The 26,132-nt window shown below is 40.1% G+C and overlaps 1 protein-coding gene across 1 annotated transcript in view; it reads left to right on the forward strand.

The window, feature by feature from the left end:
- Nucleotides 1–21,910, forward strand: part of LOC140480696 (plexin domain-containing protein 2-like) — a 415,414-nt gene extending 393,504 nt beyond the window's left edge. Inside the window, exons 13-14 of the mRNA XM_072575933.1 lie at nt 3,587–3,747; nt 13,606–21,910. Of these exons, the coding sequence (XP_072432034.1) occupies nt 3,587–3,747; nt 13,606–13,725 (281 nt within the window). The 3' untranslated portion in view covers nt 13,726–21,910. The remainder of the gene's footprint in view (nt 1–3,586; nt 3,748–13,605) is intronic.
- Nucleotides 21,911–26,132: the final 4,222 nt, after the last annotated feature.

Here is a 26,132-nt window from a genome sequence, read left to right on the forward strand (position 1 = left end):
ACCAGCAGAAAAGCATGAAGGAGAAGAGGGTACAGGAACCCATACACCAAATAGATCTTAGGCAGTTAATTATCCCACATCAACCTCAGGGCGAAGTAATGCAGCTGCTGACTCTGTTTCACTAGGAAGGTGTTTGCATCTTTGTTACATGTTTCAGCACCAGTTCATGCATGATGCTGACTGAGGCTATAAATGACTAAATTACACCAAGTGCTTCTGGTCCAAGATGGCAGCAGAGTAGGACATTCCAGTCAGAGCTCCTTTGCTTCACCCATTCTTTCTCTTTCTCTCTCTCCTTTCCAAACTTCTAACTTTAAACTCACTCAGAGGGGAATGAAAGAGTGACCCACAGACCAGAGGTCATCACAGAGACAAATCTCAGACCACACCAGCATGGGGAGGTTAGTCCCGGAAACGAATCCCAGGCCGGATGCCGGCACAGGGAGGTGAGTCCCAGAGGCCATCACGGGGAGGTGATTCCCGGAGACAGGTCCCAAACCGGAGGCTAGCATGGAGAGGTGATTCCTGGAGACGGGTCCAAGACCAGAGGCCAGCATGGGAAGGTGATTCCCGGAGACAAGTCCCAGACCAGAGGCTGGCAGGGGGAGGTGATTCGCGGAGACGGCTCCCAGACCAGAGGCTGGCACGGGGAGGTGATTCCCGGAGATGGGTCCCATACTGGAGTCCAGCAGCAGGAGGTGATTCCCAGAGACGGGTCCCAGACCAGAGGCTGGCACGGGTGGTGCTTGCCGGAGATGAGTCCCAGACCGATAGCTGTCGCAAGGAAGTAATTCCTGGAGATGAGTCCCAGACCGGAGGCCAGCATAGGGCGGTGAGTCCCAGACCGGAGGCTGTAACAGGAAGGTGATTCCCGGAGACGGGTCCCAGACTGGAGGCTATAGCGGGGAGGTGATTCCTGGCCTGGTGGCCACCATGAAGGGACAAGGCCTCAAGGTTTGAGTTTTGAAGCCCAGCGTAGTCAGGAGATTTGGCCCAGTGCAGTCTGGAGGCTAGGTGCTAGCATGAACTTGGGTGAAAAGGACTGTATTTCGGGAATGTTTTTTTTACTTTTTATTCTTATGTTGGACTTTTATTTATTATTCTTTCAATTTTGTCCCAAATACTTAAGTATTGTACCTGAGAATCTTGTACCTAAGATGGCGCCATAAGTGGTGACATTGCAAACTTTTCGCTGCACTCGTTCAAGTGCACATGACAGGAAAGCTAATTCCAATTCTAATACTTTGAAAATTCAAATTGATCTGAGACATTCCAGGCTTCAATGGGTGTCACAAATTACATCATCAAGTAGGTCGTCGATGCCTTCTTCAAAAAGCAAAACCACTTTATCACCTTTCCATTAGTTGTGACCCAACCAGAGAAAGAGCTCCGAGTGTTACTGGAATCATGTTTCACACAGATTTTTCTGCATGTTCCATCTGAAGATCCCAAGCAACGCAGTAGAAAGAAAGACTTTCACTCCTTCTCTCTGCCATTGATTTGTGACCACAGGCATTGGATCATCTAGGTCTGTGGAAGTCATAATACATTTGTCTTAACTACAACCTTTTATCCATCCTGGATTCCACCATCCAGCACTATCGTGACTGGATGCTGGGTGACAAAGGATGTGCCTTTCATGCGAACTAGTTCAGGAATTTGAGAAACCTGAGCACTGACACTAAGAAGCACTATAATGAAAACCACTCTGTTAGACTAGCACTGGCCTTCTAAAACAAGTTACAATACATACACAAATCAGAACTTGTCTTTCAATACAGCCACAAGAGGATCTCCAGAAATTTTATTAAAATAAGACAAAGAATATGGATGGTGGAGATCTGAAACTAAAACAGAATATTGCTGGTGAAACTCAGCAGGTCTCGTAGCATCTGTGGGAAGAAAACAGAGTTAGCATTCAAGTCCAGTGAAGGGGTGCTGAGTTTCACCAATAATTTCTGTTTTTGTTCCAGAGATTTCATGGTTTGCTACATCATCAGAATCCTGCAAAGGCTGTCACAATGAGAGGGGGTTGAATGACCAACAAACCGAGAACTAACAGAAACGCAATGAAACACGATGTTGCAAGTTGTAAGAGCACTAGGACAAAAAAAAGCATCGCAATTTGAATTTTTTCACAATTGATAGGCACTGCTGTGTGAATAGTATGTTAATGAGCACTGCCAGACAGATTATGCATTAGCCAGGGATTAGGCAAAAGTGAGGACTGCAGATGCTGGAGATCAGAGTCAAGAATAGAGTGGTGCTGGAAAAGCACAGCAGGTCAGGCAGCATCCGAGGAGCAGGAAAATTGACATTTCGGGCAGGAGCCCTTCATAAGGAATTCCCGATGAAAGGCTCCTGCCCGAAATGTCGATTTTCCTGCTCCTTGGATGCTGCCTGACCTGCTGTGCTTTTCCAGCACCACTGTGATCTTGACATTAGCCAGGGATTACCAATATAAACACAAGTGCACCTACAAATTTTGGTAAAGCAAATCTTATTTTTTTTAAACATGCCAGCTGATGAAGAACATGACTACACCCATCAGCTTGATTTATTTTGGCACCAATCTTCTCAGAATTTTCAAACTTTAACCCATCCCCCCCTTGAAGACTCTGTGAATTTAATATAGTTCAAAGTTGCTGAAGCGTGCAAAGTTTCACAACCTGAAGATAATTTCTGTTACTGTTAAACAGTAATATATGTTGCACTGATGGAATTATATTGCAGTGCACATAATGAAAAAGATCTCTACTCTCCTCCACATAATGCTTTCACCAGAACAATTTAAATCACATCTGACACTTCTAATAATTCAGCACTCCCTGAATACTGTACTCATGAATTAAACTAGATTACGAGCTCAAATCACGAATAGATATCAAATCTACAGTATTCTGAAGTGATATTGCTATCAGCTGAACCAAACACCCAAACTTTCAAGAAATTGTCCAATGCACGTAGCTCTTCAACGTGAATAGCTGAAATTAGTCGTTGGTCTACAGAAGATGTATGATTTATAAATGAAAGTCAACATGTAGTGAAGCATATGAAATAGGTCATTGTAGATATTTGCCTGAACCTTCCTCAGTAATGGCAACATTTGAAAATATTTAAAAGATGGCTTGGTGCCAGGCTTTAATGAAGCCTTTGGTTAAATTGATGGTGCCATAAAAAATGATTTCCTCTTGTAAATAATGTTACAATTTTTTACTCCATTTGCTTCATGCTAATGTTCAGAACTGTAATTCAGGGTAGCTGTTAATGTTATCTAGATAGTTGAAGCAGCCAGAATTACCTGAAATTCAAATATAACTCCCGTTTGATCAAATTTAAGCTGTACAGATGAAATATCACAGATGTTATCAGTCCTATTTTACATAAATGGCAATCCACAGGGAAACTGTGTGTCAAACCTGTCAGACCTCATTAACAATTACACTGAAGTAGTTTGTAGGTTTATGACTTGAGGGCAGTGGAATTCCAGAACGTGTAATCTCTAAATTTACCTGAAGAACACCGTAGTCACTATTTTAGTGGAGGTTGTAGAAATGATGTATTTTTCCTCTTGCTATTTTTCCAGCTTCCCCAGCTGACAGCACTGCAGAGAAGAAAGGTGACTCAGTCCACACTGGCCTGATCGTGGGGATACTCCTGGTCATCATCATCGTTGTAGCAGGAGTACTCGTGACGTTTTACATGTACCATCACCCAACATCAGCAGCAAGTCTCTTCTTCCTTGAGGTATTTCCCAATGATAGCATGCAAAATTTACTGAAATCCTATACAAGCAAATTCATGAGTTGAAGAAGCTGTAGCCAACCGTTTTCACTTAAGACATTGACATGCTTGAGCAAAGCTTGAAGGAAAACTCTTTGAATTTCTGGGTGAGAAGAAACAACACAAAATGAATATTTAAACTGATTGTCCTTACCAGCATCCTTCCTAACAGCTCTTCAAATCATGGTTAACAAAGAGAGCAGGTAACTGGAGGTTGTACTTGAGAGTGTGTTGCTGGAAAAGCACAGCCGGTCAGGCAGCATCCGAGGAGCAGGAAAATCGACATTTCAGGCCAGAGCTCTTCATCAGGAATAAGGAGGAGCCTCATCCCTGAGGAAGGGCTCCAGCCCAAAACATTGATTTTCCTGCTCCTCAGATGGTTCCTGACCTGCTGTGCTTTTCCAGCAATACATTCTCAACTCTGATCTCAGCATCTGCAGACCTCACTGTCTCCTAGCTAGAGGCTGTAGTCTATCTTGGCTTCCTTGATTTCTAATTAGTTAATTGCAGTAATGCAACAGTGCAAATGATAAAAACTATCTTGAAGTGAGTGAGCTGCAGCAGTGATGTATTTGACTAATTTTCTTCCTTACCAAAATGAAGAAAGAAAACCACACTGCATATGCATTTTTAAAGAAATTTTTTTTGTTACTAGATAATGTTCCAATTTAATGGATTAAGTGGCCAGATTTTCCTGACTCAAATAATGCATAACGAGCAACATCTTTAAAGACTTCATTTTAGAATTTAAAGGGTAGCTATTTCTCAACTCCAGGCAGAAGGAACACAGAGCCAGGATCGGCCATTTTGGGCATTTAGAGCCAGTAACTCATAGGAGTGAACAGTGCCAGGGGGAATCATGGCCTAATCTTGCAAATGTAGTCACAGCAATTAGGAACTCCTAGATGGCAATGGAAATCAATTACCGGCAGGTCATGAGTTAATGCTAATGGTCCTAGTATGTGCCTTTATGAGGGATTTGATCTGACCTGGTCCTATTGAAGAGGGATGATGTCAAGCTGGTGCTGAGGTGTCTGCTCTGTGGAAAGCAGGGTAAATAGCTTTGGGCTTTTTAAATAAGCAAAAGCAGCGTGAGTGGGTGGAATCAGGTTCCCACAGGCCCAGGGTTTCAGTTTTGTTTTCAGTTGTTGAGGTTGGGTATTTGGAGATACAACTCTTTCTCAGCTGCTGCAAAAAGCTTGAGTTGTGTTTCTGCTGCTGGATTCATTTTGTCAGTGTTCCTTTCTCCAAGGCTGGAGAAGATTGGAATGAGGGAATCTGTTTTGTTGAATTTGTCTTTGCCAACAGTGTGTTTATGAGATGCTGCTATACTGGAATAGTTGATGAGTAGCAAAATAATTTTGTTAAGTATTTTAATAGAAGTAAAGTTTTTTTGTTTGTGCTTTAACTATGATGTAAGAATAAGTGTGTTTTGCTTATAGCCTAATGGTGCGACAAATCGAATCACATCTGGGAAATTAACACCTTACATTTCCCTTTAAAGAAGATAAAGGTTAGGGTCTAGGCTATCTCCTTGATAAATTTTTAGGGGGTTTGGTCTGCTCCATAACAAAAGAGCTGGGGAAAGTAATAGAGACTGATTGCTTGTATTTCCCATCCAACCCTTACTCTCTTCAGAGAATAAGACAAAATGCTGATAACTCCTATTCCTGCAATGCGGTATCATTGAAAAGCATGTACTTACAGCACAGAGGTCCACACCCACTGATAACCACGAACTGGAAATCTCTGGGCAGAAGGGTTTCCTTAAGAAGGATGGTACCATGTTGTTTCATATGTATTAGGCTCTCTCAAATGAACCTTGAAATATGAAATAGAGCTGAGCAGTGTAAACAAACACGGCCTGCCACACTAGGAACAATCCTGTCGTTTTAGATTGCATATGTCATAATAGATGCAATCAACAAGCTGAAAGCATTGTTGCCAGTGTCCCAGTGTGCAGTTGCCTTTGTAAATATGAATAGGTAAGGCTTCTGTAAATTATTTTCAAATTAGAAACATTTAACTGTTCAGTCAGCTGGGATTAAACTGGTATGAAAATGTAAGTGTCGGCAATTCAGGAGTGGCTTCAGATAGACAAACATCTGCTCTTTAAATGACCCCCTACATATATTTCAAAGAAAACAGATGGAAAAACTAAAGAGACAAAACTATTTCATGTTAAATGGTTGGAAGATTGGCCTGCAGAGGCCTGCTGACTTTCTTCAGCATCATTTAATAACAGGGTCTTACATACACAATGGAACAAGTCAACTTGCTACAAACACTTCCCTCTGAAAGATGGATGCCAAATGGCAAAAAATGAACATGAAAAACATTTAAAAATCATAATCATTTCTATTCATGGGGACAATGTTCAAAGATAAAGCGAAATGGACTTGAAACACTACTTTAAGATTCAAAACATGAAGTATGTTTTCTACTGACCACTTTGATTTATATAAGACACCCATAAGAACTTTAGGATTCAGAGCAAGTTTTAAATAACTATTTTAGTGAACTTTTACACAGAGATTAGAAAACATGCAGGACAATTTAGTTATCCAGTTTTATCAGTCAACGTACTGGGTGTTCTTCTCCTTGCTCCAAGTTGAAAAAAAGTACTGTTGTCTATAGAAGGGATTTAACACCACTTGAGTGATGAAAAAATGGGTTACAATCGTATAGGACTTTCTTACCCTCTTCCCACAAGCCATGATTATAATCTGCTCCTCTTTATCAGGCAAGCAAAAGAGAAATTGGTGGATCCTTCGCTTTAGATGCAGGTCAGGCTCTGTCATTGATTCAGTTGGGCCAACTCCAATTTTAATATCCAATTCTGGCTTTCTCACTATCACTTACCACAGGGAGACGCTTGGGTCAGAAGAATCCCAATCTGAAATGTCTGTTGTTGCTTTCTTTGTGGGGAAAGAAAGGGAGAGGATCTCACAAGGAACATTGAGGAAACCCTTGGTCAGGCTGTTTTGAATCAAATCATGAGTCCCTCCCAAAATCCCTTCCTCACAATTTACTTGACCATTATTTCATTCCCTGATGGTGGCCTACTGCCACCTATGTCAACCTGCTGCCTCTTCCCTCCTTCTTTAAAAGGAGACTGTGTTAAAAATCACACAACACCAGGTTATAGTCCAACAGGTTTATTTGGAAGCACTAGCTTTTGGAGCGTCAGGTAGCTGATGAAGGAGCAGTGCTCCAAAAGCTAGTCCTTCCAAATAAACCTGTTGGACTATAACCTGGTGTTGTGCGATTTTTACCATTGTCCACCAGAGTCCAACACCGGCATTTCCACATCATTAAAAGGAGACTGCCAATCCTCTGACCAATCTTAATCATTACTGGGTTTCATGCTGACAAAGACAGACCAGCTTTGTGTCCACCCACACCTTCCCTGAGCGATAATGTTTTTGTGTGTTACTGTAGTAAGAGTCTATTTGTGACAGGAGCAAATGTTTCCCCTTGTGTGGCATTCTAAATGAAGGATCATTGTTTTGGACTAAGGGTTGGCAAACTTAAGACTGAGTTGGGGAGGAATTATTTCTCTCAACGGTGGAATTGGTGGAATTCACTACCCAGAATATGGTGGACACTGGGCCACTGAATAAATTTAGGGAGGAGAAAGAATGATTTTTAATTAGTAACAGATTAAATTGGGAGCACGCATTAAAGTAGGGTTGAGGCCATGATGTGATCAGTCACAATAGCTATTAAATAGCAGGACAGGCTTGAGGGACTGAACTCCTCTCCTAATTCTTTTGTTCATATTACAGAAGATAGTGAGGCCTATATGAAGGATTGATTGGTGTTTTAGGAGTATAAATTTGGCAACAATGCAGATAAAGTCTGCAGTTCTGTGCCTGTATATCAAGGAGTAATACAATATGCAGGTTTAATAAAATTCAAAGGTTATATTTTTACCCAAAGTGCTCATCAAGATTACAGAATTAGATGCATCACAATCAATCCTCGATGACCACCAGCACCAACCCCCCCCCCCCCGTTTCCCACGGCCCCTTCACCCCCTCCCTGCTCACCATCCAAGGGCATAAACAGTCTTTCCAGGTGAAGTAGCATTTCATCTGCACCTCCTCCATTCTTACGTATTGTATTTGCTGCACCCAATGTGGCCTACTCTATATTGGAGAAACCAAACGCAGACTGGGTGACCATTTTGCAGAACACCTCCAGGCCAGGTGCAAGCATGACCCTGACCTTCTTGTAGCCAGCCATTTTAACACAGCACCCTGCTCGCATGCTCACATGTCTGTCCTCAGCATGCTACAATGCTCCAGTAAATCACAGCACAAATTGGAGAAACAACCTCTCATCTTCAGACTAGACAGTTTACAATCTTCTGGACTTAATAATGTGTTCAACACCTTCAAATTGTGAAACCTATCCTATTTCTTCCCTTTCCTTTAGCATTACTTGTTACATTCTCTGTCACCATGTCCTCTTTCCACCACCACCACCCCCCCCCCCCCACCCCACCCCAGTAGGACAATCTCTTCTTTCCAGTTTGGCAGTTAGATGCACCATTGTTCTGCCATTCCCACATTCCAATTCTTTAATCTGCATTTTCTACCCCAGCACTCCACTCCTCCCCTCACACTATAGCATAAATGCTGCCCCCTCAACACTTAGATTAGATTAGATTACTTACAGTGTGGAAACAGGCCCTTCGGCCCAACAAGTCCACACCGACCCGCCGAAGCGCAACCCACCCATACCCCTACATCTACCCCTTACCTAACACTATGGAACTATGGACAATTTAGCATGGCCAATTCACCATTTTTGGACTGTAGGAGGAAACCGGAGCACCCGGAGGAAACTCACGCAGACACGGGGAGAACGTGCAAACTCCACACAGTCAGTCGCCTGAGGCGGGAATTGAACCCAGGTCTCTGGCGCTGTGAGGCAGCAGTGCTAACCACTGTGCCACCGTGCCGTCAACTTTGATGAAACGTCATCCAGACTCAAAATGTTGGCTTGCTCTCACTCTATATTGAAGCTGCCTGTGATTTCCAGCATTTTCTGTTTTCAAACTCCACCCTTCAATTCTCTTGCTTTTTCATAACAGAGGAGTACAGGAAATAGGTGCAGCAGTAGACCATATGTCTTATCAATTCTGCTCAATCTTTCAATGTGAGGATGGCTAAGCTTCAGCCTCACTTTCACTTTGCCATGTACTCCACACTAGCTTTGATTTCCTGAGAAATCATTTCCTTTGGCTACAAATTGACTCCAATTATACTGCTTTAAGATGCACTCAGGTCTTGTAAAAATTGGCCTGGATTTTATACATAGCAGAGAAGTGAGGGTATTCATCACTAACCTTGAAGGGAGCTGCCTTTAAAAATCCAGCGATGGCTATGGTGTGAACTTGCCTTTTCCTGATGCTGATCTAATTTTGTTGATAAGTTAAGGGGATCACTATGTGTCTGGCAACAATGATATTAAGAAGGGTAATGTCAATGACATTGATGTATTCTGGCAGATGGTAAATCAGGAAGTCGAATGTACTAATCATCCTTCACTTTTAATTGAATTTTAATAGATACCATAACACATAAATGGGAGATACACATGGTATTATAATAGCAAAAATTTCATAAACTGATACTTTTTAAAAAAAATTTAATAGTAGTTTTTCAGGTCTGAAATTATGAAATTAATGTGTCATTAAAACTCAAGTTCCATATTATCTAACATACTGCAATTTTCCCAAGACTTTTTAACAGTGAAACTAACAGCATTTTTCCCAAAGGTCTGCTGTTCTCCTTATTAAACACAATATACGCAGGGTTTGCTGTGCTCTCTTCTATATAACATAGCACAGTACAGGCCTTTTGGGCCTTTTTATTTGCTGAATTCAGTGATTTCAAATTTATTGCAAACTGGGGGAGGTCCAACTCTATGAAGAAACAGAGAATTATTTCAGGTTCTTCTGGAATTATCCACTTCTGACTAACTGGCTTGTCAGTTTCTGGGGAGTAATGACTGATAGCATCTCTATTGTAATTTCCACTAAGTCCAGGTCATTATGATTACACAGCTTGTGTTTGAAAGGCAAAAAAGGGAACTGAGTCTCCATCTGGGACATTACAATAAATTTAAATGTAAACATGTGCCATAGCCTTAAAAGATATTCTGCCCACCTTTTTGAACCAATCAAATCAATTTTTGTTTTTATTAAGAAGAGAAATTATTTTAAAATAGATAATACTTTAGTACAAAAGAAAACTAATATTTATCCCAATGAATTCTTTCACAAGGAAACTATACTCTTAGTACTAATATTTATTTACTATTTATTTCATTTTCAGCTTTGCCCACAGTCCTGCCTCATGTCTTCCTAAGTAATTCTACCATTGTATGAAATGCCCTAACCTACAAGGTTACAGGCCAAGAGCTGAAACATGGAGATTGGCTGGATAGCTTTTTTTTTGGTCAGCACAGACATAAGGAGACAAATGGCCTCCTTCTGAACCATGCATTTCTCTGATTTCATAAGCAGCACAAGTTGTATACAGCTGACACTGACTTTCTTTGTGATATGGATATTGCTAGCAGGATCAGCTTATGTTGCCCTTCCCTAATTGTCCCTTGAACTAAATGGCTCTCAAGAGCATTTCAAAAAGCAGTTAAGAGTCACCTTCATTGTTGAACATAGGTCAGACCAGGTAAGGATTACAGATTTCCTTCTCTAAAGAGCATAAGTGAACCAGAAGGGTTTATATGACAGTTGAAACAAGGTCTATATTAGGCTAGTTTTTAATTGAAGATTTTTTATTGAATTCATGCTTTGCGATCTGCTGTGGTCAGATTTGAATGCTTGGCCCCCGAGCATTAGACTGGAGTTCTTGGATTGCTAGTCTAGTAACATTTACCACCTCCCTGCCAACTGTATACTTTGTATCCTCCTATTATAGTCAAGTAAATCCTTTCATGACAGACTTTGGAAGCCTAGCCAAAATTGTGGATACAACAATTCTTATCTTTCAAGATGTGTGTCTGTGTATTATTGTTAGCCAGAAAAAGTCAACCATGAGAGAAATTAAACATGCCTTTTCCATTGTTTACCAATCATTTCAACTGATCTATTTGAAGTAATCATGTCATAGTGGGTGAAAGGTATTCAGCCTGACAGTTAGATCTGATTCACCAAGAATCTATGACATAATTACTTGGGAAGCAAAGAAGAGTAGGGTTTTAGTCCAGACATTCTGGTCTGTGGATACCAAAGAAGATCTGGGATTCTTATATCCTCAGTGGGATGAAGCTTCATGATACATGGGGTCTAAAGTGAACAGAACCATTAATAGATTTAAGTTTGATTTGTGTTTCTATACTATGTTGCTTAAGAAGGTGAAAAAACATATATTTAATTTAATTTAGATCTTGAGTTCTGAGAGTTATGTTGGGTTGTATGGAGTTTGTTTCCAGGCATACAAATGAGGCTTTTAACAATCTCCAAAGTAAGTCACTTAATGGCTTAGAAAACAAGTGAAGAAGAAGGAAAAGATTTGTGGGGTTGCCAAACAACTAGGTGTCATATGACACATGGAGACAAATACAGAGTTTTCTTTAAGAAAGAGCAAACCATCCAGAGAGTGATTGAGTGTGCAAATCTCTTTTTAACAGAAGTAATTACTCAATGTGGAAAAGGCCTTGATCATTAGTATCACAGTCACATATGTAAAGGAGTAAGTGAGCTATGTAACCAGTTTGTTTCAGAGTCTTATTGAGAGACATTACTTAAAGAAAGTAGAAATGCATGTATGCAGAAGTTTGTCAGGAAGAAATCCTCTGGGCCAATAAACAAGGAACTTTAAATTGGAAACTGTAATTGTGGTAGGAGTACCTGGGAAATTATTTTTGATGATAAAAGGGTTGAACCTTTATTTCCAGTATTTCAAATAAGATTGTTTTAAATCATATCCAACCTCACACCCAGTCCTGTTTTATCACACAAAATCCATTTTCACCCATTCTCAAGCCTGTTATCACATTGCATGATTTGCTTTCAGCACAGGCTACCCATTCTCTGCCTCCTTCAGCTCTCATTATCACTTATTCAGCTTCTCTTCTAACTTGGCCTGCCATACATATTCTCTAATTTACCTGTGCCTTTAATATATCCCTCACTGTCTGGGTCTGTCTCCACCTATCCACTCACCTTCCCCTCTCCCAAATCCTACCTTGTCTTCAGCGGAAATGTCAGTTTTTTCCAAGCCACTGTCAGTTCTGATGAAGAGAAACTGGACTTAAAACGGTTCTGCTTTCCTCCCATGCAGGGTGCTAGACCTGCTGAGTTTCACCAGCAATTTCTGTTTTTGTTTCAGCATCCGAAGCTCTTTGTTTTATTTTACTTGTTTTAATTAGTGCTTGTCCAACTATTCTTGCAGTATAGTTTTTTTTGCCTTTTGTATGTGAGAAATTATGATGTTCTTTTGCTCAGTGCACATCGGCAATCTCATAATCTTTCAAGATGTGCGTCTGTGATCAGGGTATTATTAGCCTAAAAAAAAAGTCAACAACGAGAGAAATTAAAATGTGCCTTTTCCATTGTTTACCAATCATTTCCACTGAAGAGCAGAAGTAGCTATTCAGCCCATTGCATCTGCTTCACCATTTAATAAGAAATGACTGATCTGATACTCTTCAACTCCACTTTCCTGCGTTTTCCCCATAACCCTTGATTCAGTTGTGGATTTTTTTTTAAAACTCATTCATGGAATGTGATGTCACTGGCTGGACCACCATTTATTTCAATTCTGTAATTCTAAGAGAGCTGGTTTCATCTGACCCTCCTGCACATTACCTTTCATGCAATAGCCCTTTGCCAGCATCTGATCTTATGGCTTCATTCCACAGTTAATAATACCTTTGATCTCCGCTTTATTGATAATAATATGAGCCCCCGGGGGAAAAAAAAATCCAGCAAGTTCTTCCTAATCATTCTCGTCATTTCCTGGATATGAAATGTAGACATGAACAGGGCAGCGCTTGTAGGACCAGCTTTGGTTCAATATATTCCACACCCTTCGTATTTTAATTCTTATAGAAATATATTTTTATTCTGGATATTGGAGCATGGTTAGTGTCCATATAGTTGTAGTCTAGATTAGAGTGGTGCTGGAAAAGCGAAGCAGGTCAGGCAGCATCTGAAGAGCAGGAAAATCGACATTTCGGGCTAAAACCCTTCACCAGGAATGGAGGCCGTATCCCTGTATGGCAGTGGAATGAGGGGACGGAACTTGAATAAAGGGGGAAAAAAGCAAAGAGGCATGCAGTGTAAAAATATTTTGACCATGGATCTCAATCTAATACCTGTGTTCTAACTCAGCCTGGATTTGCAAGCAGCTACCAAAGTTTAGTCAATAGAAAGTAATGAATGTGATGTGCTTTGTGAATGGGTTGCCATTCAACATCATCTTTGTTTATATTCTATCCAAGGGCCTGTAAGTTTCCCATTCTGTTCCTATTCTGTTTTTCAGCACCAGAGCAAGCTTAAAAAGATGGCCTCAATGACACAGCACTAAAATATCCTCTAGGCTTAGGCATTAAATATCAGCTTTGCATTGAAACATTAGCAACTGGTGAAGTAACTCCAGATTGCTTCTAAACAAGGTCACCGACAAGATCCATTCAGATTCTTTTGTTTCTACTTCAGCTTTGTTTACAGTTTGGCCATTTAACTCACTTGCCCTTATTCAACTAAGATGCTAAGAACTTCCATTTGAAATTGTTTGCATTTCGCCACACTATCCTTATTAATTAATTTCTGTTCAATTCTAGCGCCGCCCCAGTAGATGGCCTGCAATGAAGTTCAGGCGTGGCTCTGGTCATCCTGCCTATGCCGAAGTGGAGCCAGTTGGGCAGGAAAAGGAAGGCTTTATTGTGTCCGAACAGTGCTGAAACTGAGCGATAAAAGTAGTGCACCAGGTGTGGGATTTATGCTTTGAAGTGAATAAAGAAGCAAGCTCAAACGCACTGTCCATGAAATACCCACTTCTGGATCAGCTCAAAATAAGAAAGATACACGTTTTCATCTACGAGATCAGCACTCCATAATCTTCCTTAGTAGCCCTGCAGATTTCACCAATGTTTCAGAAAGAATTGACCATCCCTTTTGGATAATCGTTGTGGAATTGAATGAACATTAGTGACGCATACAAGCCACAAAAGTGAAAAACCAGGTTCATTCCATCTTTACTGGTTTAAGTAAACCTCAGCAAGAGTGGAAAAGAAAATACATCAATTTTCCATGTTTCCCTGGTTAAAAATACAGGAAAATTGCTTACAGCATGCTTTTAGCTGATCATCAATCAGATAATGCAATGAATAGATTCACTCTCTTCAACATTTATTTTGATTCTTTAAAAGTGTATACGTTAAAAACTCACTGACGTCAGTTGGGGGAAATGTAGTTAATGTGTACATTTTCTTAATGAGAATATTTTCTAATTCATCTGATGTTTTGAGTGTATATAAATCATTATGGATGGATTTCTTTACTGTAGATGAGCTATAATATGATGAAATGTCATTTTCAATTGTCAAAATTCAGTTGCGTAAGGCTTGGAGGCAACTGAAGACAAATTGATATGTCCTTTTAAAAATCAAAAGTTTGCAAATGTTCAAATCTAACTTTTTTGATAAATTTCATTAGTTTCCCTCAGTGACGTCTGACAGTCCTGATGTAAATCTTTTAAGTTAATAAGGAAATCTCCAAATTATTGTGCACAAGATTCCATTGGTTTCAAATTACTGAGAGATTAATGCCATTTGTGTTGCAAATTGTGCAATTTGTTATCTTTTGGCTTGAAAGGTAGTGAGATTACAAAGGTTTAAATATTCCCGTACTAGAAACCAAATTTTGGGAGTATTTGCAGATTCAATTAGATCTGTTGTGTAGTGGACACATTGGTTAAATAGATGAATATATTTTGTTTCTTGATAGCTTACACAAGACAGGTTCTTGTGTCTCCAGATTGTGATGAAATGTTATAGTGTATTTTTACCATCCAGAAGAGGCATGTAACATGTATTATCACAGACATAAAATGGGTTGTAAAGTAGTAATTAAGACTGAGTACTGTTTAACAATAGGAAGTAACTTAATGGAGAGCAAAGAACACGCACTTTTAACTGTCTTCACTGAAATTAATTGTTTTCTTTTGAGTTTTCTTTGTGCTGTGAAACCAGGCTGTTTGTGAATTCAGGTAAGTATTATTCTTCAATAAAATCCTGTGAAATAAATCTTCCAGTCTTAGACGTAAAGGCACTTGCTATTATTATTAAGTATTGAAAATGGCAGATTCAGGTCTAATTACAGATTATTGACTTCTTTCCATTTGCCAACAATGCAATCAATGAGCACTGCAGATTGGTAATCTTATAGTTCGGTCGATGGTGTCAGAGATTTCACTCACTGTGAGTTCGACCTCGCTGGGAGTGGATTTTGATTTCAATGAGTATTCTACATAAGGTTATCAATTAGAGTTAAGATAGCTCATTCAGTTGGGTTTGATCCGGAACTATCTTGAAAAACAATTTGAAATATTTCACTAAACATTATCCCAATGTATCTGATAAATATTTAAACTCATTTGAAGGTAACGGTAACTTTGTTTTAAATGTCGCCGAGCAAAAACCAGCTCTTTCAGTGGAAAAAGGGTATAGTTGCATTGTTGACTGAATGAAGTGGACTTAATGATCCTGATGTGATTCTAATTTCATTTCAATGTTTGCTAAGACCACAAGAAACAGAAATAGGAGTAGTCTTCTTGCTCCCTCAAGCCTGCTGTGCCATTCAGTGACATCATGGCTGAACCCACATTCCTCACATCCACTTTCCTGCCCTTTCCCCCGAACCTTTGATTGTCTTGCTGATCAAGAATGAGCCTTAACTATGTGGTACCTCTTGTAAATGTTCAAGTAATGTCACCAGCTGCAAACACCAGTGTGCAAATATGTTGCTCCATAATGAGAAGGTTCCCAAAAGACTCTCTCATTCTCATCAGCCAAGAATTGATTTGAATTTTCTTAAACATGCAGTAACCTTGTCAATTCAGTATCAATAGTTGTTCCCAAATCTTACTGATCACTTCACATATCAGGCAGTGATCCAGCTTCAAATGCAATATACTGAACTGTCTAACAGATATTATGCCAACAGCTTCGCTGTACCCCTGTATAGTAAGAACATACTTCCACAGATAGGGAGACCAAAACCACGCAGAATATTCCAGGCGCCCTCACCAAAGCCCTGCATAATTGCAGCAAGATATCCTTGTTCCTGTGCTCGAATCCTCTCATTCTACAGTTTGCCTTTTTTACTCTCTGCGACACCTGCGCACTTCTTTTCAGTGGCTGTTGCACAAGAGCACACCGGTCTCATTGAAGATTCCCCTCTGTCAATGTTCTGCTATTCACATAGTCATTTGCCTTCATATTTTTGCTGCCAAAGTGGATAACATCATATCTATCCATATTATACTGCATCTGCTATGTATTTGTTCACCCACTCAGCCTGTCCAAATCACACTGCAACATCGCTGCATCCTCCTCACAGCTCACCCTCCCACCCCAGTTTTGCATCATCTGCAACTTTTGAAATATTACATCTCATTCCCTTATCTAAATCATTAACATATATTGTGAGTAGCTCGGTTCCTTGTTCTATATGCCATTCAGGAAAAGATCCACTTATTCGTACTCTTTGTTTCCTGTCTGCTAACCAATTTTCTCCCCATCACATTGCACTACCCCCAATCTCAGGCACTTCAATTTTACTTATTATTCTCTGATGTGATAATTTGTCAAAAGCCTTCTGAAAGTCCAAATCAACCACATCCAATGGTTCCCCATAATCAAATCTGCCAGTTACATTTAGATGGTTTAGATTACTTACAGTGTGGAAACAGGCCTTTCAGCCCGACAAGTCCACACCAACCCGCCAAAGCGCAACTTACCCAGACCCATTTCCCTACATTTATCCCTTCACCTAACACTACGGGCAATTTAGCATGGCCAATTCACCTAACCTGCACATTTTTGGACTGTGGGAGGAAACCGGAGCACCCGGAGGAAACCCACGCAAACACGGGGAGAATGTGCAAACTCCACGCAGTCAGTCGTCTGTGGTGGGAATTGAACCTGGGTCTCTGGCACTGTGAGGCAACAGTGCTAACGACTGTGTCACCGTGTCGCCCATACATCTTTGAAGTATTCCTGTAGATTTGTCAAATATGATTTCCCTTCTGTATGCACATGCTGTCTGTGTCTGATCCTACCACTGTTTTCCAAGTGCTCTAGCATCTTCCCTGTTACCAACAATCTTTTTAATCTACATTTTCTCAACTGTGGTACAGTACGGTATTGATGCCCAATACCGTACAAAATTCAGTTCGATAATATCTGAAAATAAGATTCATGTCATTCTACAACACTTTGGAATAAGGAGTTACACAGCAATTTAACAGAAGGATCAAGTCTAGGCTTAGACGAACAAAATCTATCTTTGACCTGACTCAGTTTTCTGAAGCAATCCCTTGAACCAAATATTCATGACAATAGTTGACGGTAGTGAATTGCAGCAATTCAGGAAGGCAACTCATCATCACCTTCTGAATTAGGGATGGGTGACAAGCGCTGGCCTTACCACTGGATCTCACATTCCCAAAATAAACACAATTTTCATAAAACTAAATTTCTAATTTTTCCTTCACTCTATTTCAAATAGAATGTTTTAGCAATGCTTGGATCATCAAGAGTTTAGCCTGTTCTGCCATTCAGTGATCTGAATTTCATTTCCATTTCTCTGTCTTTGAACCCTTGCCTAATTAAAAATATATTAAGTTTGAAAATTTCATTTAAGATAGCATTGACAATCTTTGAACTGAATTCAAGATTTTCATTATGTTTTTCCGGGTTAAGACAAATTACTAGATTTTCCTAAATAGATATTTTAACTTTAAGATAATTTTCTGCTTTCCTACAAGATCATTTCTTTGCATATACCACATTGCACCCGTTTATCATTTTAAAGACTTCCTCCTCAAACCTCTAAATTCAAAGAAATTCAAATCAAGATTATTAAGACTGTCTTCTAAATGTAATCCGTTAATATGTGGTAACACGACTCAGTGTGGTATCAAGGAACCCGAGCAATATTGAAATCAATGGGACTCAAGGGGAAAACTGCAATAGTTACAGCTGTTGAATACCAATCATTTCCATCCCAGGACATTGATGTAGGAACTCCTCAAAGATAGTCATCTTCATCTACTTTTTCAATGCCTTTCCCTCTATAAGAAACTCAGAAGTGGGGATTTTCACTGATGATTGCACAATGTTCACAACTTCTCAAATACTGATACCCTTATGCAGCAGGACCTGGGCAGTATTCAGGCTTGACCTGGCAGGTGGCAAGTAATATTAACTCCACACAAGTGCCAGGCAATGACCATCTTCAACAAGAGACAATCAAACCATCTCTCCTCAATATTCAACACTGAATTCCCCACCATCAATGTGCTGGGATTCAACATTGACCAGAAACTGAACTGGGCCAGTCTTGTAAACAGTGTGTTCACAAGAGCAGTTCAGAGGCTTGGAATTCTGCAGTGAATAATTAACCTCCTGATTCCCCAATACCTGTCCACATCTATAGGGCACATATCAGGTTTGTGATGGAATACTCCCCATTTGGATGGATATGTGCAAAGCCAACAACACACAAGATGAAAACCATTCAGGAAAAGTTAATTCTCTTGATTGGTACCCCATCCACATTGAACACACTGTTTGGCCACTACTGATGCGCAATGACAGCAGTGTGTACAATCTGTAAGGTGCACTGCAACCTCTTTCCAATACTCCTTTGACAGTCCTTTCAAAGTGGTGATCTCGATCACCTAGAAAAACAAAAGCAGTAGCTATGATAAACTACCACCTACAATTCCCCCTCCAGGCTTTTCCACATCCTGACTGGAACTAAATTGCCATTCCTTCACTGTTGTTTTGTGAAATCCTGGAGTACATTCCTAAACAGCACTGAAACTCTCCCTACACCACATGGACATAAAATTGTTCAAAAGGCCAATTAGAAATCGGCAATAAATACTGGCCTCCTCAGGAGCACTAAAATCCCTTGGATGAATATAAAAGAAATTCAGGTGCATCGGCATTGTATTGTTTCAAAAGACAACCTGTAATTCCAGGGAGTAGATGCTCTGAATTGAATGCAGGTGAAAAAATGTTAAAAACCTCAGAACCAAACTACTCTGGAGAGTTTCATAAAGTGACTACCCATAACATGAATCAATTTTTCTTTTATAGATACTACTAGAATTTCGGGATTTTATAGTTTCTTACAGTGCAAAATTTAATCAGGACAAAACTGAATATATTTCATTTGAAACTGTAAGGAAATAAGAACATGACAAATCAGTGTGGGAGTGATCCTGTCAAGGCTGCTTCACCAAACATTAGCTGATCTTTTGCCTCAAGTGCACTCTGTTATCTGTTCCTTATACCCTTTGATTGCCTGAGAGCCCAGAAATTTTGTGTGATCCAGGCGCATCTCAATGATCTTCGTTTCAGAATTGCAACTCCTTTCCCTAGTGCTGCTCCTCCCAGAACTATTGAACAGAGTCGGCCGTTCAGGCTTAGAATTCTTGGTTTTGCCATTCAAACAGATTAGAATGCCAGTATTTCCCTTTCTGCCAACTCCCAATTAACATTTCCACCAACACTCATGGCGCCTTCTCCTGCAAGAACAATATGTAATGTATGGGGTGGATTTTACAAATTACCCATGCCCTCAAACAAGAAAGTCTGTTGAGATAATGCCAACATAAACCTAGCTACCAAGCTGCAGGGTGGCAACCTTCATTGGATTAGCATGATTTCTACCCCATTCTGGGAGGACGGCACCACCTAGAGAGCTGCCAGCTAATCAGATTGACTGGCAGATCTGTAGTCTCTGCAGTACAAGAATCGTGTAGTGACCATTGCCAAGATGGCAGGCACTCAACAAGGATGAAGAAATCATGCATCGCAGACATTAGGAATTTTAAGGTTTTTGTCTACACAGCAGGTGTCAGCAGGTGGGGGATGGTCAGGTTTTAGTTGCAAGGACAGTGGAATAAAGGGGATTATAATCTCCAGGGATTGATCTTTGAATGGCAGAGGGAACCACCAAAGAGTGATGTGCCCTTCCTGCTTTTCAACAGCCCTCACTGTGAAAGCTGCTGGGCTACACACCTTGCCTTTGTGATCCTCTGCCACATGTAATATAGCAATATATATCCATTAATATGTCCATGATCCCGTGTGCTGCTGACATATTGCTTGCCAACCGTGATATGGGAGACATTGGTGGACAAACTACCCCCCTATGTTTTTTTTATAAACGCCCTTTCAATATAGTGGCAGAGTACTGTAAAATTCACCCCATATCAAAAGCTATTGTTATTTCTCATACACAGCTTTTAGACAACGACACATCTATCAATTATAGCACATCACTAGGTTTAAGATAGAAATTATCTAGGAAAATATCTCTACCTGTCCAAATTCCAATCATTTTACTGCATTGCAATGGAAAATCAGCTGACCAAGTCTTTTTTGCTTCACCTGTTCATTCTGTCATCTAGATCATTATAAATATCAAGAAATACTAACAAAAGAGGAAAGAATTTAATGAAAAATGCACCAAAACATATCAAAACATATTTTTGACTCATATTGCCTGTTCTAATCGAAGTTTCCTTTGGCTGCCATTAGCCGTATTTACTAGATCTACAATCTGGCTTATTGTTTATTAATAATCATTTTACAATTGCATGTGAATTAAACTGTTTGCACAATAGTAGAAGTGAAGTGTTTTTTATGAATGGACTAATTCTAATTGACCTGAACCTGCAAGCTCAATACCATTGTGCCAAGATTTGCACTAAGTGTGAAAAAAAGTGCTAGAATTAAACTACCCAATATTAAACATACAGGGGCATAGGTTGATGGGGAAAGTTCATGCAGTAACTTAAATTGAAAGGTTTAATGGATTTCTGTGCGAATAAATGGAAGCAAGCTAGTCACTTAAACATTATTCTGTAATACCGTATTGTATCTTACTTAACTTCTGACCTTGTTATATTCAAGTCCAAAAGTAAAATCCTCTTAGTTTGAATGTATTAAGTGCTTCAAATTGGCATAAATGTGTTCAAGTGCATCATTTTCAATGTTTGACACAGAAGCATTTCAGTATTGGATAGTTTACTAAGGATTTTTTTTCTATAAGATTATTTTTGTATATGCTTGCTCATTTGACACAGTATAATAACATGCATATGAATTGTAAAGCAAAAGGTTAAACAAACAGTATATTTTGTGCTGGCCTAATGTTGAATGCATATGATTATCTTGCTAAGTGCAGTGACCTGCTCACAAAGTTTGTATTATCACTAATGCAAATTTGGTGAAATTTTGGAACCTCACCAGAACAATTTTTTTTAACATAAATTGGGATTTAATTTTAGAACAAGAGAAGTGAATATGCTACACCTTTTAAATGTGATCATGATAAAGATGAAGAAATTCCCTGTAGATTTTCACTGCCAAAAAAAAATTACAATCAATGTGGGTCAACAGAAGTATATACTGTATGTTATGGGATTTTTCAACTAGATTTAAGGAGGAAATGTTCTAGTCTCTGTAAGTCACATCCTAGTACCTCACAACTGGCAATGTGTGGAAAGGATGGAATCGGGAATGGTGTTTGGGAGTGGGTGTATGGTATCCAATAGAATTAGCATGCTAGCTAATTTTACTAACTTCAGAGACTTGAGATCTTCTACAGTTGCTCTTGGCAGAGTGATGTTTGATATGAGCGTGTCATACTTAAATTAGGACAGTCAAGATAAATTCACTCTCTGAAACAAAATCAGCACAGACACCAGTATGACACACTTTGGTTTGAATAAATGAGATAGTTGAACCCAAAAATAGATCTGTTAGAGCTTTACTTCATTTCCATATAACTCAAAGGATATAACATGCATAGATTGTTTTCTACAATAAACTGTCATTTCTATAATTTTGACCTGTGTCGGCTCCATTTTTAATGTTACTATATATAGTCACTAATTAGTAATCCATGTTCACCACATAGCAGTTCTTTTCATAAATTATGCAAACTTTAACAAGCAATGAAATGAGTCAAAAGACTGGAAACTATGGTTATTAAATGGCAGTGGAGGAGAAATCTGTGTCACAACTGTTCTGGTGTCAGAATATGGATGGATATTGATTTATTGGCTTAGGCAATGCCATTGACCACAAGCTGCATAGTATTCTCCATTGAGATAATTGAGAATAGCTACACCACAAGGGATCACCACTGGTTTCCACATCAGCACTGAAAGTAGCCTTGTGCGAATGAATTCTGCAATATACATATTTTACATACTCAATATGCACTTGCATTTTCCAAAAGGCTAAGTATGTCTATAATTTAAAGTGAGCCTGATTAACTCAGTGTGATTAGAGGGTCAGTTTGCACAATGAGGCAAATTAACATGCATCCAGTTTGAAGTTCATTATAAAATAGGGAAATTAAGTGTTTGATGGAGATTTGAAGTAACTTTACTCTTGGCTGTAAATGATGACACCAATGTAGCGAGCCTGAAGATAATGGCATGCTGCCACATACCTATTTGCAGTACCAAGTCTGGTTCTGATCACCTTACATTTTTTTTTCTCTAATCAATCCACTTCGTGATATTATCACACACCTCTGGAGCAAGTGGGATTTGAACCCACGACCCGTAGTTCAGAGGTAGGGACACCACTGCTGCAGCACAAGGACCCATGATCACATTATTCAAATGCATATTTTATACAAGACAGATGCAGTCAGTGTTGTGATGAGTTATGAGGCAAGCACATCAAACAACCTGACAAACCAAAGCAACCAATCAGATATTTAGGTTTATTTCCCTCCCCCGCCAAAGCCTCCTCACTGAAATAATTTAGCTTGATGACATAGTCATTTAATATATCTGGAATGATCTAAAGAGATAAGTTGTTTATTCTGTTATTCTCTCTATAGTGAAAATAGCCACAGAAGTATTTTGGGATGGTACATGACAAAATTAATGTTCTGGATTTAGACCAATTTAGAAACGAAATACTTTCCGAAGCATAAATAGTAGAGCAAATCGCAGGGATTTGTCAAGGCTATGGTATTTTCGCTGAACTAGTAATCTAGACATCCAGGCAAACACACTTGCAAAGGAATAATCTGCTAAGTGATGCCAAGATTGGGTTCCACCAGGGCCATTCAGCTTCTGATCTTGTTACAGCCTTCATCCAAACGTGGACAAAAGAGCTGAATCCTACATGCAAGGGTGAGAATGACTGCCCTTGACATCAAGACTGCAGTTGACTGAGTGAGGCATCAAAGAGCTCCAGCCAGATTGGAATTAGGAGCAATACAGTCCACTGGTTGGAGTCATACCTGTCAGAAAGGAAGATGGGTGTGGTTATTGGAGGCTCTTCATCGCAGCCGCAGGATATCACTGCAATGTATTGTCCTATCAATGGCCTTTTCTTTCCTTTTTCCTGCTTGATTAGCACCACATTTACCAACATTCATTTCTGCTACTACTGGCGCCACATAGTGTACCAGCCACAGAATGTTTGAAACAAGGTTGGAGCTGAGTGAACCCAAACTGAGTGCCAGTGAGTAGATTATTACAAAGCAAGTGCTGCTTGGTAGAATTGTTGGTAACACCTTCCATCACCTTACAGATAATCAAGAGTAAATTGATGGGCCAGTAACATTTGTTGTGTTTGCAGGATATACCTGTGCAACTTTCACAGAGCTAGATGCCAGTGATGGAACTGTACTGGAAGAGTTTGGCTAGGGGAGTAGCAAGTTCTGAAGAACAGGTCCTCAGTAATATTGCTGGAATGTTTTCAGGGCCCATAGCCTTTGCAGTGATGACTATGTGCAGTCGTTTCTTCATAACACGTTGAGTGAATCGAATTGGTGCAAGATCTGTGTTGCTGGCGACAATTACAGTAGGTTGAGATGGATCGTCTTTTGGCACTTCTAGCTGAAGATAGTTGCAAGTTTTTCAGCTGTATCTTTTGCACTGCTCTGCTTGGCTCCACACCATTGATGATGGGGACATTTATTCAGCTGCCTCTTCCAGTGGGCTATTTAATTGTTCCCCATCATTCAAAATGAGATGCAGCAGGACTGGAAAATTTAGATCTGATCCAGTGATTCTGGAAGTGCTTGGCCCTATCAATTGCTGTTGACACTGTTTGGCTCCAAGTAGTCCTGTTTGTCTTATCACCAGGTTGACACCTTTTTTTAAGTATACCTTGTGCTGCTATTTCCATGCCCTCCTGCACTTTCCATTGAACCACGATTGATCCCTGGTTTAATGCTAATGTTAGAGTGAGAGATATGCCAGAACACAAGGTTGCAGATTGTACAATTCTGCTTCTGCTGATGGCCCACATATGGATGACCATTTTTGACTTGCGAGATTTGTTCAAAGCCTGTCCTATCTGTGGAGTGTCACACCACATGGTGTCAGGTATTATCAAAATAAAGACAGGACATAGAGTCCATAAAATCTGTTACTGGAACTACCATGGATGGATGGATCTGTGGTGAGCAAATTGATGAGGATGAAGCCGTGTATATATTTCCCTCTTGTTGGTTTCCCCCATTACCTGCTGCAGAACAGGTCTAGCAGTTATGTCCTTTCTAGCCTGACTAGCTCAATCAACAGTGCTGCTGCTGAGCCACTTTTAATGGTAGACCTTGAAGACTCCATCCAAGATACATTCTGTGTCCATGTCATGGTCAGTGCTTCCTCCAAGTGTTACTCAATATGGAGGAGTACTTATTGATTAGGGTGGAGTACATGATAATTAGCAGTAAGTTACCTTCTCTGCATTTGATCTGATGCCATGAGACTTCATGGGGTCTGGTGTCAAACTTTAGGATTCCTATGGCAATTGTTTTCCAGATGTATCCCACTATTGGGCAGAGCATACACCAGGATGGTGATGTTTATGACTGAGTCATTGTAAGATATGGGTATGAGTATGACTATATCAGGCTATTGCTTGACTAGTTTTTGAGAAAGCTCTAGATTAGAGTGGTGCTGGAAAAGCACAGGAGGTCAGGCAGCATCCGAGGAGCCCTTCATCAGAGGGCTTTTGCCCGCAACATCGATTTTCCTGATCCTCGGATGCTGCCTGACCTGCTGTGCCTTGCCAGCACCACTCTAATCTAGACTCCAATTTCCAGCATCTGCAGTCCTCACCTTTGCCCTGTGAGACAGCTCTCCCAATTTTGGCACTAGCCTCTAGATGTTAGTGAGGAGGACTTTGCAGGGTCAGCAGAATTATGTTTGTTGTTGTCGTCATTTCTAGTGCCTAGGTCAGTGCCAGTTTGATCAAAGAACAAAGAACAATATAGCACAGCAACATGTCCCCCGGCCCTCCAAGCCTGCACCAACACACTTTGCACTTCCATACTAAAACTGTCTTCACTTACAGGATCTGTATCCCTCTATTCCTTTCCTGTTCATGTATTCATCCAGGTGCTTCTTGAATGCTGCTATTGTGTCTGCTTCCACCACCTCATCTGGCAACGTGTTCCAGGCATGTACCACCCTTTGTGTGAAAAACGTGCCTCACACATCTCTGTTAAACATCACCCATCGTGCCTTGTACTAGTGTCCCTTAGTAATTGACCCCTCCACCCTGGGAAAAAGCCTCATACATTCCACTCGATCCATGCCATTCACAATCTTATAAAGTTCTATCAGGTTGCCCCACAACCTCCTGCATTCCAGTGAAAACAAACCCAGTGTATCCAACCTTTCATCGTTGTTAAAATCCCCCATATCAGGCAACATCCTGGTAAACCTTTTCTGTACCCTCTCTAAAGTATCCACATCCTTCTGAAAGTGTAGTGACCAGAATTATACATATTATTCCAAAAATGGCCTAACTAATGTTCTATAAAACTGCAGCATAACTTGTCCATCCTTATATTCAATGCCCTTTCCATAGGCCTTTTTATTACCTTATCTATCTGCGCTCTCTTCATATCAATACTCATAAAGGTTCTGCTATTCACTGTATAATTTCCACCTGTACTTGTTCTTCCAAAATGCATCATCTCACATTTGTCCGGATTAACCTCCATCTACCATTTTTCTGCCCATTGCTCCAACTGACCTATATCCTGCTGCATCCTCTGACAATCCTCCTCATTACCCACAAAT

Source organism: Chiloscyllium punctatum, chromosome 8 (assembly GCF_047496795.1).
Source record: "Chiloscyllium punctatum isolate Juve2018m chromosome 8, sChiPun1.3, whole genome shotgun sequence".
Lineage (NCBI taxonomy): Eukaryota > Metazoa > Chordata > Chondrichthyes > Orectolobiformes > Hemiscylliidae > Chiloscyllium > Chiloscyllium punctatum.